Source organism: Brienomyrus brachyistius, chromosome 4 (assembly GCF_023856365.1).
Source record: "Brienomyrus brachyistius isolate T26 chromosome 4, BBRACH_0.4, whole genome shotgun sequence".
Taxonomy (NCBI): domain Eukaryota; kingdom Metazoa; phylum Chordata; class Actinopteri; order Osteoglossiformes; family Mormyridae; genus Brienomyrus; species Brienomyrus brachyistius.
The window spans coordinates 14,526,039-14,541,425 of record NC_064536.1 but is presented as its reverse complement, the minus strand read 5'-3'; the positions used below and the strand labels follow the sequence as shown (position 1 = coordinate 14,541,425).

Here is a 15,387-nt window from a genome sequence, read left to right as displayed (position 1 = left end):
CTTAGTACAGAGATGCTTCTTGACAGTTTAGTTTGTATATGATTTATATGCGGTTTCCAGGATATTTTATTATCTACTGTCACACCCAGAAATTTCATACAAAAAACTTCAGCCTCAGCTTCAACATTATTTATCAACAAATTGACTCCAGCATCTTTTTTTGCAATTTCCAAATAACATAAATGTAGTTTTGTTCAAATTTAGTGATAACTTTTCTCTATCAAACACTGTTTTCAGTTGGATCATTCCCTGTGTGACAATTTCCAACCACTGCTGTGATTTCTCTCCGGTACAAAAAAATATTTGTATCATCTGCAAATAAGATAAACTGCAATATATCAGATGTTTTACAAATATCGTTGATGTACAGGATAAACATATATGCCCATGATCGTGGTGCATGATTTCAGCGGTTCACCCTGTGTTAATCCTGTCATATAAATGTTCCTGCCCCAAACACAATGAAGCTAACTGACCCCATGTAACTGGTTAAAACTCCATTAAAAACTGAATAAATGCTGCAGCTGTTAATTAACAGTTAAATAAATGACAATGAGGAACCATTCAGATATTTTACCAGAACAAACTGACAAAAGTTTGACTGCCAAAATCGCATAACAAAAATAAACCTTTTCAATCCTAAGAGACCCAAAAGAAATGCTGGAAATGGAAATCATTCAGGGAGCCGGGTTACAAGCTGGGTGCCACACGGCTATTTTCATATCAGCTCCACGGCTGGAGTGAGTCACTAATGCATCAGAGGCGTCTGTCAAAACCATGGAGAAAATCAGCTGGAGTGAGTCTTTAATCACCATGCCTTTCAGGGGCCGTGGAAGCAGCCCTGGGACGGCGGGACCAGCCTCGAAGACGACAAGCGTCATTACGGCAGGCTGCCACGTGTCTCCATGTCCTCTTTCCCACACATTTTATCTGAGTGTGAGGGGGGTAGTCAGCATTTAGCTGGCAAAGGACACCTCGTTCTCATGTTTTTTCCCTTAATGACAGAAAGTACCAGATTTCAGGCAGTGTCACAGGCAATCCCAGATTCTGCAGGACCCACAGCACTGCACAGTCCTGTAAACATGGGGGCACTGCACCCACTGTGCATGGCCAAAGTGTTACCATCCAGATGCCATGTTTGTTGTTTCTGTGATGCAACTCAAAAATTCACTTCTGAATTCCATGGCTCCCCAGCTTCTATTAGACCCTTCCTATCTTTAATGCTCTTGCTTTTCATGGTGCCAACGGGATATGATCTCTACCCGGCAGCGTATAATGTTACGGTTAGGCTGCTTTAGCATCTCCTAAATAAGGAACGTTTATTAAATATTTAGTGTAGTAAATGTTTGTGGCCAACAGGAGGCTCCCAAACCTCAGGGTCCGGACATAAATGCTTGTTTCAGTTGTGGTAAATACCACTGCTGGCTGTGTTTCACCAGTGGGTGCTTATGAATACATCAAAACACAGGTAAAGGACGGATTAAGCACATGGTACCTCATTGAGGGGGAGTGGGCAGCTTCCTCCGCTGATGCCGGGTTGAGTCGATGGTGTGAGGCTGGGCAGAGGACCTCCCTGCGAAGGTCAGCGTGAATGGCAAGCGAGACGCCACCTTGGTCTGTGGCCTGGCGCTGGGCTGCTGTTGCTGCTGCTGTGCGCTGTGGGCCACGTTCAGGCCGGCGGACTTCAGAGCTGAGATCCGCGCCGCGATACCAGACACCTGGAGCCCACGAGGACAGACAGATGGGCGTTATGGCCGCGGCGGCCTCTGTTCCCAGGGCAGAGCCTCCCGCAGGGCAGCTACGCACCTGCAGGTCTGACTGCTGCACCTGCGCCGCCGCGCTCGCCACCTGCTCCTCCAGGTGCGCCAGCTCCTCGTCCGTGCTGCCGCTCCCGATGTCGCGTGCGCACTCCTCCAGCTCACGCAGCTCACCCTCCAACCTGAACACCGCCCCGGCGGCCAGGTACACCTGCAAAGGGTGTCGCCTGCCGTCACACCTTCCTGAGTGTCTCTAGTGCAGTGTTTCCCAATCCGGTCCCCGGGGAACCACAGACGGTCCACATTTTTGCTCATACACAGCTCCCTGCCAGACAGTCCATGTTTTTGCTCCCCTGGGGAGCTGGGAGGGAGCAAAAACCTGGACCGTCTCTGGGTCCCCGGGGACCGGATTGGGAAACACTGCTCTAGGTTATGTTGGTACTGTGCCAACATTCATTCTGGATATTGTGTTTGTACTGGGTGACCCTAAATTTCAGTACCTGTTTGACTGTACTCTTCTGAGCATGCAAACTGTCCAGGGCTCTGTACTGTCTGTTGTGAATCACAACTCACTATGAATAACAGTATGCATTAGCCTGAAAGTATGCCCTGTTTGTCTGTACTGATCTTTCCCATGTATCTGTACTCCTTGTATATGTGTGAGTGTATTCCTGGTCTCTCTCTACTGTATCACTCTGAATGACTCTGTATGTTTGTGCTCTACACCCCTCACGACTTCCCCCGGCCCCCCATCGTTCTTGGCGAGGTATGAGGGATCCATACATTCTCCTCCAGGCTGAGAAGCTGCTCGTCCAGCCTTATGTCCCCATGGCTGGGAGGTCCAGGGGTGGTGCCCCCAGGCAGGGCCGGGTCGGTGGGCATGTCCATGGGGCGGGGCTTGCCCTCCACCTCCTCGATTAGGTTTTCCGTAGCATTCAGCACCCTCAGCACTTCGGTGGTTATGCTGCACAGCGATGCAGCCGAGTACTTCTGGCTCACACCAACACAAAGGCACATGGAAGGGGGGCGTGGTTATACAAGGGGAGGGGTCACGGGATGGGCGGGGCTCAGTTTAAGTCTGACGGTCACAGTCCCCAAGCTAGCTACTGCTGGATATATAAAAATTCAATCAGAGAGGGGACACTTTCATTTAGAATGCCTGCCAGAGGCAGTCAGAGGTGGAAAGTTCAGGTCCAGAAAGATCAAATCCAGACCAAGATTTTGTTTCAACCAACCGGCAGAGTATACAGAATCACATTCACAGAGCACTCAATTAGCTGGCTAAAATAACATCTTGTTCTGGATTTGTACTTTCTGAACCTGAACTTTCTACTTCTTGCGCACCTATACCCCATCATTCACATCTGTGCAAAGTACTCATCATTCTACACTTAGGTTAATCATGAGGACAGGCATAGGTCGAGTTGTTAGACAGACGTTTTTCCAGATCGTTTTTCCAGTGCCGGATTTCCAGCACTGTGCTCTACCTCACGGATACAGTTTCATCTACAGACGCTGTCCGTCACCTGCACCTGCAATCGGTCTAATGGGTCTGGCTTTTCACGCCCCACCCCTTTTACCATCCCCATTCTGAAATATACTTTTAAATATTGAGATCATTTAAAATACATGAAAATTAGAAAACTGTATTTTCTAAGATAGGAATTCATCCAGTTCCAGCTATTATTAAAACTCCAAGAAAAATGGATGTCTGCATCCTGCATTCAGCCTTGGGCGTCGGAGCAGCGATGCCGTGCCGTCCATTACGGGCTGCTAATTGGCATCTGAAGGACATTCAGATATTTTTGTTTCACCAAGCTTGAAGGACTCTTAGCACCTTGCACCATTAGTTAAAAGCATTCTGAATGGGCGACTCCGAGGCGGACGGACGAATGAATGAATCACAACACTACTGCATGATGTATCACGGCCCAGCACCCTTAATGACCCCTTCAAAGTGGTTCTGCAAGAGAAAAGGCCCAGATGAAAGCCTGGGAGAAGCTTCAGACGTGCCGCCCTGTCACGTCCGAGGCGTCACGTGTCCTACTTCAGGGTCTCACTTGCATTAACAGGGAGGACAGAGCCTGCCACTCCTGCTCAAAGTCCGAACCGTTCTGTCCTTCCTGACCACCAAGTGACGGAGGAGAGATCAATGAGGGACAGAGGGATGGATGGATGGAGGGAGGGAGAAGAAGGAAAAGGCTGAAGGTTAGTGAAAGTTGAAGGCTTAAGGAGAACATCAGCTGAGACAGAAACATTTGCGGTCCTTAGTTAGTTAGGTAGTAGGTGGAGCAATTTTAAAAGGTGCTTATTGGATTGGCTAGGAGAAGGAGAACTCTTAGTGCTGCTAACTTTGGATTGGATGAGGCAAGGAGTAATTTGAAAAGTACATTCTCTGTATTAGCTGATGGGAGTAAGGATAATGGGACTTACTCTGCGAATATCCTCGGCAGACATGTAATCCAGGACCGAGCGGCTTCCTTCCTCGATGGTCGCTATGGGTCCAACATCCTCCCCATCGCCTTTTTTAGCCTTCTTTCCAAGCCTCCCTCTTCTCTTGGTCAGTCTTGCCGTCTCCGTTTCGAGACCCTGTTCCTCCTCTTCAGTTACCGATTCTTCTTCCTCTTTTCCTGCTAACGCTTTGAGCTTCCCAGCACTTGGTCCCTCACGCTCCGCCACGCTCCCCGCTAGATGTTCAGTTTCAGGTCGGCCTTCTTCTTCGTCTTCAGACTCCATGTTTCTTTCAGCCAGCAGCGCAGCTCTCCTGCTTTCCTCTAATTCTGAGCGCCTCTTTGCCTCCCATCCTACTTGTTCCTCTGGCTGGTGATCATCTAGTTCCATACGTCTTTCGGCTTCAGCTTGAAGGGCTTTGCCGTCCTTTGCTATTCCAGGTCGCTCTTCCTCCTTCCCAATCTGTCTCCCTCCATCTTCCATCATGAGCTCAGCTGCCTTTTCTTTAACTTGAAACAGTCTTTTTGTATCTCCGCCTTTTTCTGACTCTACGGCGACACGATCTCCTGATGCCGCCAGTCTGCCAGTCTCCACCACCCCCTGTCTCTCCCCGTCATCCTTCTCCGTTCCTACAGCATCTCTCAGACTTCCTCTTTGTGGATCTACCTCAACGTTGGTCTTCCTGATAGCTTCTCTCCCCCTTCCTGTCACTAACTCCGTAAATCTCCAGTACTCGGTTGACTCGTCCCTATCTGTGCTTATCTCCTGGTATTTCTTCAGAACTCCTTCATCCATCACCTCAACCCGGCTCTCCTCCACCATCCATGGCTCCCCAGCTTCTGTTCTCTCCACAGTCTTCTCTCCCGCATTCATCACCTGTCTCTTTTGGTCTCGCTGTTGACCCCCGGCGTTCATCTTGATCTCTGTCTCTTCCATTCCACGGAACCCCTCCGACTGGCCGGATCTACGTCCTGATGTCTCCCCTGCTGGCATCTTAACTGCCTCCCCCACGGCCACGGGCTCAAAGTCACCAGCACCAGGGGTCACGGTTACGGTATCCATGGTGTCAGAGGTCACAGTATCACCAGCCCCAGGCTGAAGATCTGATTGGCTCGCAGGAGCTGGGCTCTCCTTCTTCTTGCTCTTCCTCTTGAAGGCACTGACTAGGAAGCTGCTGTATTCCTGTGGGTAGCCAGTCACTCAGTCAGTCAACAAGAAAGTAACCCCAACATTATCCTCTTTAGAAGGCATCCTGAAATTCAAGTGTCTTTAAAGTTTATATTTTCCAATTTTAGTAGCTAATTATATACTGTGTCGATCGCTCTAACCTTCTAGACAAAGTGTTCCCACCGCACTTCGAGTTACAACCCACATCAAAATAAACATAATTTTGATACATTCCCAATAATCTTTAAAACTCAGACGCCTTTTGATTATAAATATTGGGCCTTTAATTATGGATTTGTCATATACAGTGCTAAAGGACATACGTTCATGTAGACCTGGGTTTGCACATTTAGATTATTCTGTATTTACAGCAGCCTTAGACATTATCAAAATGGAGCAGAAAATGCTAAATATTATACAGGGCAGTTCCTATATGATCAGGGAAATATTTCAATAGCTTACTGAAAACTACTCTATTTCTTTAAGTAATGTGTAGCATGAATGAGACTGAGGCAAGTCAATCTAGTGCTGCCAGCTAGTGGTGAGAAAAAAATCTGCCCTGTCAAGTGCCGCATCAACTGAGTTACCACAGAAAATGGATTTTGAAAAAGGGGCTAACCTGTGACAGTAAGAGCCTAAATGGTGGAGTAGTGCATTATGGGAAGCCTTTATCACTCACCGGGGCAGAGGACGAGTGCTCCACCTGATCCCCAGCCTCCCGTTTGCTCTTCTTGTGCCTGCGAGATTTCCTCACTCGATCACCCTGCCCGTCCTCCGGCTTATCAATGCAGTCCACAGGCGTACTCCCAGGTGCCTCTAGGGGGCGAGGTGACCGATGCTGTCGGACCTTCCTCCGCAGGCTTGACATCAGCTGCTTGCTTGACTTGGGGGGGCTGCCCTGGGTGGAGGTGTCCAGGTCTGCGAGTGAGCCCGGCGGGGTCGGGCCCGAGTGGGGGTCGGCCGCGTCGGTCCACTCGGACTCCCGCTGAAACACTTTCTTGCGGATCTCCTGCAGGGCGGCGCCACTCGCTCCGTCACCCTCGCTGCCCGAGCCCATGTCGTCATAGGCTGACACGGCCCCGGACTCCTGCTCCAGGGCGCTGAACACCATGCTCTTACACTTAGTCAGCAGGCGGGGGCGCTGTTTACTCTGCAGGGCAATCCAGTTTCCATCGGGGCTCTGAAGCACTGACGACACGCCTCCAGGCACAGACACAAACACACACAGTGAGGAGTTGCTTAGTTACGAGGACACGCCTCATAGCGTTCATAACAAATGGATGCACACATCTGATATTTACTACTATGCTACTACCACTGGGTGTCTCTCATGGGATAAGCCCACTGTAACCCACAGCAGCTCAACAAGTAGCATATTGTGCTAACAGGGCAAAGGCTGTGGGTTCAAATTTCAGGGAGCACATATAAATTATAACACTATTATAAGTTACTTTGAATGAAAGCATGAAATGCATAGAACACTGAACAGCACTGTTGATGGCAGGTCCTGCTATTACAGTATAGGCAGTGCCAGGGAAGTTACTCACCAAAGTAATCCATTACAGACAAGTTTAGGTCCAGAAAGTACAAATCCAGACCAAGGTTTTGTTTAAACCACAGTCACAGAGTACCGAACTAGCTGGCTGAAACAAAACCTGGATTTGTACTTTCGGGGCCTGAACTTGTCTGTAAGGGATTACTTTTGTGAGTAACTCTCTGCTGCCTGGGAAGGACTCCAGGCCCCCCTGAGTGGTTGGAAGTTGGATGGACAGATTGTAACTGCAACCACAAGAAGTTCAGGGAAATCATAGGACCACTAGTAATATTCAATCTGGATGCGCTGAGCCGCTTTCTGCAGTGAGTAGTATGATGCTGGTGCTCACTGGAGTTGTCCAGCTGGTCGACACTCTTCCAGCTGGCCAGGGAGGTGCCCGTGTCTCTCTTCAGCGAGCTGTAGTCCCTGACAGCCATCCGCGCCCAGCCCCAATCGTCGGGCCCCGTGTCCCCGTCAGGGGCCTCCTCGCCGGCGCTCGTCAGGGAGAAGGCCGACCGTGACCTCTGCAAGTCGACACACACGTGCAGACACACGCACGCATATGTGTGGGGGTGCATTCCTCATTTAATTTTAAACCAACAATCTGCTTCTCGTTAACATTTACAATATGGCCATGCAGACTTATTTATAACGACGCTATGGATTCCGTGCTACCACTAAGTCCTTTTCCAGCACACCAGCAATGAGCGTGAGTGCATAACCAAAATTTGCCAGCAGGTGGCAGCACGTTGCCGCAAACGAACAACCCGAATGGCACAGACGATCGGAAGCGGCAAATCCGAAGGTTCAGGGTCTAATTCTGATGCGTACAGATTTGGGGTGAGGGGCTATAGCCCTTACCCAGAGGGACTGGGCGGCTCTCAGGCGGGCCTGTGAGGGCAGAGTGCTCTGCTGGGACAGGGATGGGAGAGGAGAGGTGCCCTCGCCGTCCTGAGCGGGCAGCTCCAGCTTTCTCCTGCGGTGTATGATCTGTGACACGGAGAGATCAACCCTGCGGTCATATCTATGCATAAAAGTAAAGCTTAACAGCAGGGCCAATTGAACCATGGCAGATTATCTGGCACTATAAACACAATAGTAATTAGCACTAACAATTAACAGTGAATGTTAAACCTAACTGTCCCAGTCACTGTATTCCACTGTATCAGCTGCAGGCCTGGCAGTGGGCAGCTCACCTTCTGCACAATGGACGTGGCCAGTTCCTCAATCAGCTCCTCCTTATTTTCCCGCAGGTAATGAGCTTCATTTCTATTCTATAAAAACAATGACAGCGTCACAGCTGCTACACATATGGATATTAGGTGGAAATTAGCGGGAGAACATTTCAAGCTGGATTTAAGGAAGCACTTCTTTACACAGCTCGTAGTCAGAGTATGGAATAGCCTTCCTGATAATGTAGTGCAAGCTGAATCCTTGGGTTCCTTTAAATCAGAGCTAGATAAGATTTTAACGACTCTGAGCTATTAGTTTAGTTCTCCCCAAGCGAGCTTGATGGGCCGAATGGCCTCCTCTCGTCTGTATAGTTCTTATGTTCTTATGTACATTGAACACCTGGTACTCGTTCATCTGCAGTGCCCCTAGTGTCTAAATGTTTGACCTGCGCTTCCATGCTGTTTTAGGTGTGTCTGACTGGGCACTCGAGTGTTACGCACTATGGAAGAGTGGCGTACTGGAGACAGGAGTGCATATCAGGAGGGGTGTGAAGGCAGAGAGGTGAACACAGGTAACTTGTCACTCACCAGGCTGTCGCAGGGCTCCTCAGCTCTGGTGATGGCATCTTCTACCGCCTCTTCTGCCACTCGCAGGGCAACATGCAGCGTCTCAGATATGCTGTATTCTGGGGTACAGACACACACAGACACAGATACACATACACATACACATGCCTGAATATTAACTGCTTCACACTGGACACTGAAGTTCACAAAACTACTGTATGGTCAATATAAGCATATACTGATAATATACAAATATATAATTAAATTGTATGATATATAATCAAAATATATATATAAAAATAAAATATAAAACATTCCTAAAATATATACATGCACACTTTCAAGTTACAAGGCTATACAGTTTCAACTGACCTTTCAAATTTGTTTTATTTATAATATGATTTTGATAAAAAATACGTCCGGATCAGGCTACAGTCCAATGTGTCAAAATGCAAATGGTGAAACAACGTGGAACATTTAGTGGGAAGTTCTTGGCTAAACGCACAGCCCGGACGGGGGGAGGCATCAGCACCAGGGCTGCGGACAGCTCCATTAACTCCATTATCCCCATTTGTCTCGGGCGGAGACGGTCCGGAACCTCCAAACAAGATGCAGCTGGCTCGTGTGAAAAGAGCGGCAGAAGAGAGGGCATGGGACCGGAATGCTGGGCCCGGAATGCTGGGCCAGGAGGCCTCCCACTCACCACGAGTGGCCGTGAGGAAAGCCAGCAAACTCACCGTAAACCGGCAAGTTAGCAGGCGGGAAAGCGCGCTTTGTCTGCATTTTATAGCAGGATGTTTTTTATTGCTGTCCGCATGTGTTTTGGCGATGATACGCCTGGCAGCAGAAAGCAGCAAAGCTGGATTTATTTCCGGTGTTTTTACACCAGGCCTCCCCGAACCCCTGACAGCAGCTATAATTACGTGTTTGTACTTAGACATAAGAGGTTCCCACACAACCCTGAGTGGGACTAGTCTCTGAGAGAGGGACCAAAAACACACCAATAAGGTGGAAGTGCAAGCGAGAAAAACTTCTTCATGTAGAAGTTACTCACATCCAGACCAAGGCTTTTATTCAAGTTCTGACTAAATAAAGCGAGTTTGTTTAAGGGTCAAACAGCAGGTACCTCTGGAAACAAGTGGCTCTTCTGCAGCTGACCTTACCTTCACTTTGTCTGTAGAACGTCAGATCACTGATGCTCCCCTCGTTGCCCATGCTTTCTTCATAGGCATTGGCCCCTACAAGCATAGTGAGGGAGACCCACGTGTGTAAGATCATCATCAGCAAACCCACAAAAGCAACATCAAACCCATAGATCAACATCAAACCCACAAGATCATTAACATCAAATCCACAAATCAGCATTAAACCCACGGGATCATCAACATCAAACCCACAAGATCATCAACATCAAACCCACAGATCAGCATCAAACCCACGGGATCATCAACATCAAACCCACAGATCAGCATCAAACCCACGGGATCATCAACATCAAACCCACGGGATCATTAACATCAAACCCACATGACAGTCATCAAATGACCGGGGTCGGGAACCTGTTAGGGCAGCTGTGTGGTTTATATCTTCACCTCACATCTTATGTGAATTATCGAAGGAATTTATTGCCTGTATATTCATTTGTGCAGCGGGTCACCTGCCATCTCCTGGGTACAGGTTAAAACCTGCATGTCTGAGGAACGCTGGCTTGGAAGGGCTGGGCTGATTTTGCATTTGATTCCTAATAATGGCACTTCAACACAGGAGTCGCAAGACCGATGAGGAAATGAAAGATTACGACATATAGCAGTGAACTTTCCAAGCTGGTGTGCATGACTTCACGTAAACAGACTGTGGTATGCAGTGCTGAGTGGCTGCCATCAGCCCTCCGGAAGGTTTTCCCCGGCCGGCTCTGCCATCTGGAGGCATATTGCCCCTGATCACAGTACAGTGGAGGGGGGGGGGTTGTGGTTCTGGGGCTGAAAGTTTACGAGTGAAGCAGGCTTGGATCTTCCGAAGTCTCACCAGCCCCCCTCACATATCAGCCTGTAACATCGGACGAAATACAGTGGGGGTGTCAGGGCTACAGAAAGCTTCCACAGACAGCTCACGGATGAACAAACCATCACACTCATACTGTAACTGCACTGGCACGGGCTGAAGGCAGCTGCAAGACCTCAGCTGTTCTAATGAGAAACAGTCAACAGGCAGATTCCAACCATGCAGGAGGTCAGGGAACAACATGACATATGGAGTCATACAGGACTTGTTTCTGGTACAAAACTACTATTCCCATCATGCAATGCACCACCAGTAAAAAGACAAGACATGTTAATTACATTCCACTTGTACTTCATATACCATCCAAACACTTATTCAGCAGATGACACAGATGGGGGCCTGGAGCCCATCCCATCCTGGTACACATACACATACACATACACCCAGGACGGAATGGCAGGTCATCGCAGGGCACATACGGACACCCTAACTGTCCGGAACTTTCAGGAGACACCGACTCCAAGTGGAACCATAGAAATCAAAGATAATTTGGACATTTCCTTACAAGAAGACATTCGCTGGAAGACAAAGAAAGGATAAAGGAACGCGGACCGGACCGACCTGATCTGCAAATCCAGCAGCTGGCAGGTGACGGAGCGTGAGTTTACACCTGGGGATGTATGTTTTAGGTTTTAAGTAGTGCTACTGGCCAGTGTTCAGGCAACATTACGTCGTGTCGTTGTTAGATTTGTTTTTGCTGAGCTATGAAGTGCTTCTTCATTTGTTCCCCCCAAAACTGCACCCCGCCCCAAATAACATGCGATACCCAATAACAGCTGTCCGCAGTCTTGGTGCTGGAGGTTCAAAATGCTGCCCCGGTTCTGTGTGGAGGAGTTCCCACATTCTCTCCCTAATGTGGCTCTCCCCTGGGTTCAGAGACAGACAGGAGCATCCACACCCACGGCGCACCTGACAGCTGCGATGGCGGGTGCTGGTCCGCAGTGAATTTCCTGTAGAGCGTCTTCAGCACCTTCGCTCCTCCGAAGCGCTTGAAGCGCCTCCTCACATCACAGTAGTACCACTCCAGAGACTGTGTCCTCAGTAACCTGTGGGGGTCAGAAACACACCAGCTGACCTCTGACATGCCTGCGTTAAAAACTACTTGCGCCTACTGAAATTTCTCAATTTTTAGTCTCATCTAATACAAAAATTAGCGGGCACTACAAATATATCATCTTACACATGTTGAGGCTAGACTCTGTGATGGGGGAAGGCAGGAGTAAGGTCTCGAGACCCAGATCAGTCTTGAGTACTACAAGACTACCTTGTAAAGTACAGAAATGGACTCTGAGGAACCCAACGGTACAAAAAAATCACAGTCCATTTCTGTACCTTACAAGATACAATTACCTACAGATAAGGGCACAATTGGCAGATCCTTGAGGGTTCAGCGCCAGGGACAAGCAAAGCTACAAAAAGGTATTCTTTTTTTTCTGAGAGTATGGGCGTTGGAAAGGGGTGATTTTATTTGGTGCCCTCAGAATGTAAAAGACAGACGACCAAACAAGCACCAACACACCACCTTGCACCTTCCGTCTGAAATGACTGGACAGAAAACCCTTGAGAGCAGGTCTACGGCTTCCATCCACTCTCCATCCATGATGAATACTGAACAAACAAACCTTAATAGAATCGTGACACTTTGCTCATGCCTGCGGGGAAACTGTGTGTTCTTCTGTCCCGTCTTGCTCACACAGACACGTAAACAGGAGAGATCAAGCTTCCGGACCACAGCAGAGAGCTGGTCAGTGTACAGCTCCCCTGGAGCGAATGAGGATTAAGGGTCTTACTCGAGGGCCCAATAGCGGCATCAGACTGCCAGGCCTGAGATACGAACGGGCACAGATCACAGGCACGGAGTCCTAATCTCAGTGCTAGACATCGCCCCCATTCTCAGTTCATTTTGGGGGAGTGATGGGGCCTGATCCCAGACCTCACCTCTCCTGCGAAACATCCACACCTTCCCCGCATTCCAAGAGTTCCATGAAGCCCACATTTCTCACGCAGAGAGAAGTGTCTGATGCGTGAACACGCTCTTGTTGACGAAGGGGAAATGAGTTGGATTTGAGACATGGGTACTGACACAGGGACCCGAACATCAGGCACCCTGCACTGAGTCCCTGTCCCCTCACTCTGTCCCCTGAAGGGAAGCGGGAACCCGGAGCTGTTCCCCATCACACAGGTTCAATTCCACCCACATACTCATCTCTCCCATGAAAGGTTCTGTATCTCACCTTTCATCTTCCGATAATCACCCCCCCCTCCGCCTCTCCTCCCACAGCACAGTCATAAGTGACACAAACCCTCTGAGATCCCACAGCTCCCTTCCACACCACTCCCCCATTCCTCAGGCTCCTGTCTTGTCTCCAGCATTATGCTCATCCTACCTCCTACGAATCATACACTAACCCTTGAAATCCCAGCCTCCATGCTCTAGTTTCACTCGGTCGCACAATGTATTGGAACCCGTTGCTGCCCCTCAAAGTTGGTGTTCGGCAAACAAAAGTGAATTGTTTAAACTCCAGGGTGCTTGGGTCACTGACTGGCATGATAATCTTGAGACTGCATCTGTAAACTGTGAGCAGACTGAAGTCCTGCAGCTGCCAAAGGGTCATTAGGCACCAGTCATCCCTGTGGAATTTCTCCTCATAAACAGAGAGCTCCATTCATTACAGTACAAACACCATGAGCTCCAGGCCAAAACATACCAGGCGGCACCTGCCCTCTCTACTTTATCTACAAAAGCCCACTTTTTCTATAATACACTCTCCAACGTTCTAAGTCATTATACTTAATTAAATATACCATTAAGGATAGCGGTTTTCTAAATATGAAGAACTCAGCACTTAAGGTTACAGTTAATACTGCAATGTGAGTGTGTTAGCAAGCTTTGGCTTGTTTATGTCCTTCAGCCTCGGGTATTAGAGACTGGAGGGAGAGAAAATGGAAATAAGTAGAGATACGTGGAGATAGGGAGGGGGAGGATCTGCTGGTGCATAAACCATATCCTGTATAACGAGGTTGACTGCCAAGAGACCATAGTAACCTCCAACCCCCTACGATCTTACAGTGAAACAACCTCTTCTGCTAATGGGATTTTTACTTATACAAAAATGTTCTGAGGGCATAACGAAAAATGATTGGTTCAGAGAGATAACCAATCATATTATAGAGGAGATGGGTGCAAGCAACTAGAGGATGTGGGACCAACCAATCAGATGTCTTGGTCGCACCTCCTTTAGTTATTTGGACCCAGATCCTCTATAATCTGATTGGCTATCTCTCTGAACCAATCATTTTTTGTTATGCCCTCAGAACATTTTTGGGTAAGTAAAACTCCCACAAGTGTCTCTTCTAACTGATTATTTTTCTCAGGGTCATGGGGGACCCTGTCCCACGTAGCTCAGGGTACGTCAACAGAACCCCCACAAATGGGATGTTAGCTCACTAATCCCCTCCCTGAACCTCAACTCTTCACACAGTTCCTAACAGCAGTTCCTACACTTACTCCCCCCAGTACTACTGGGAATTCCTCACAACAATGATGAAAGGATTCCTCCCAAAGCATGACTCACAAAACAGTTGCCATAATTACCATATGCATATTGTTTAGTCTTTGGCTCATTAGCGTCAAGTCTGCAGACGCTGCGGCATCATCCCACTCACCCACCGTCATTTAGGGCTTTTCTGCACGTTAGCGAGGAGCGACACCTTTGTCTCTGCAGCCCACGGCTAATCGTAGTGTTGCAAGCAGGTCCACCAAAGTTAAAGGGTAACGTTTTGACAGCTTCTGAGGTGGCCTCAAGCAGGTCGACAGCCAAAAATGAGATTTTCCCCGTGATGTTTTCAGAATTTTGTCATGTTGTCCGGACATCTGCGCGGAGACTTCCCCCATCACCTCCGTTTCTAGAGCAGCATGCCGGGCGATCCCCATGACTGGGTAGAAAGGACCTGATTCCCAGCACCTCCCCCCACCCAAAGAGGGGCTGATTAAACCACACCTGACAAGCCATCAACAGGCACCCACCTAAAGAATGCGCACACACATTAACGGCCCAGAGTGAAACCCACCAATTTCACAGTTTGTCGGCACCGATTTGTGTAATTTGTGTTATTCTCAACATGTAGAAATTCAGCACTGAAATTTCTTTGACACAGAAGAAGCTATTTATGTCACAAGCTTCATGGTGGATTGTGGATAGTTCTGTCCAATAGATGCACATACTCATAGAGACACAAGATCCAAATATCAGAAAAACCCGCAGACAGGATGCACGTTTACAGACACACAAAGACACGAAGAGGCACCAGTGCTACAGGCACGCACACCCTAGTACAAATGGTGCGCATGTACGTATACAGTTATGCAAATTGTGCCATGGGGCAAATCTACACACACACACACACACACACACACACACACACACACACACACACATGAACCTGCACTCATATCTTTCTGGGGACTGTCTATTAATTTCTATGGGAATAACGATAATCTCAACAATTACATTTGGTCCCCATTGAGAGGGGGATTAATGTTCTTTAGCCCACCCAAATAAATGTTTACAGTGTGCATTCTCATTCCTTTTAATGAACCCCCCCCCCCCAGTGATTGCATGCACCCTCTTTTCATAAATCTCTAGTGATGATCCTGTAAACAATTAATAGCTAATGT

The 15,387-nt window shown here is 48.3% G+C and overlaps 1 protein-coding gene across 4 annotated transcripts in view; it reads right to left on the bottom strand.

Annotated features, from left to right (window-relative positions):
* The window catches only part of LOC125740111 (rab effector MyRIP-like), a 54,120-nt gene that overhangs the window by 2,521 nt on the left and 36,212 nt on the right, over positions 1–15,387 (bottom strand). For 3 of the 4 annotated variants that reach the window (XM_049010922.1, XM_049010921.1, XM_049010920.1), the window contains exons 4-15: positions 11,619–11,755; positions 9,812–9,886; positions 8,670–8,767; positions 8,106–8,183; positions 7,771–7,899; positions 7,259–7,433; positions 6,055–6,575; positions 4,191–5,390; positions 3,818–3,880; positions 2,541–2,747; positions 1,807–1,968; positions 1,496–1,718 (exon numbers count right to left, since the gene is read on the bottom strand). In XM_049010922.1, coding sequence (XP_048866879.1) covers positions 1,497–1,718; positions 1,807–1,968; positions 2,541–2,747; positions 3,818–3,880; positions 4,191–5,390; positions 6,055–6,575; positions 7,259–7,433; positions 7,771–7,899; positions 8,106–8,183; positions 8,670–8,767; positions 9,812–9,886; positions 11,619–11,755 — 3,067 coding nt within the window. In that variant the 3' untranslated portion in view covers position 1,496. The remainder of the gene's footprint in view (positions 1–1,495; positions 1,719–1,806; positions 1,969–2,540; positions 2,748–3,817; positions 3,881–4,190; positions 5,391–6,054; positions 6,576–7,258; positions 7,434–7,770; positions 7,900–8,105; positions 8,184–8,669; positions 8,768–9,811; positions 9,887–11,618; positions 11,756–15,387) is intronic. The other variant, XM_049010923.1, reaches the window with a different exon arrangement.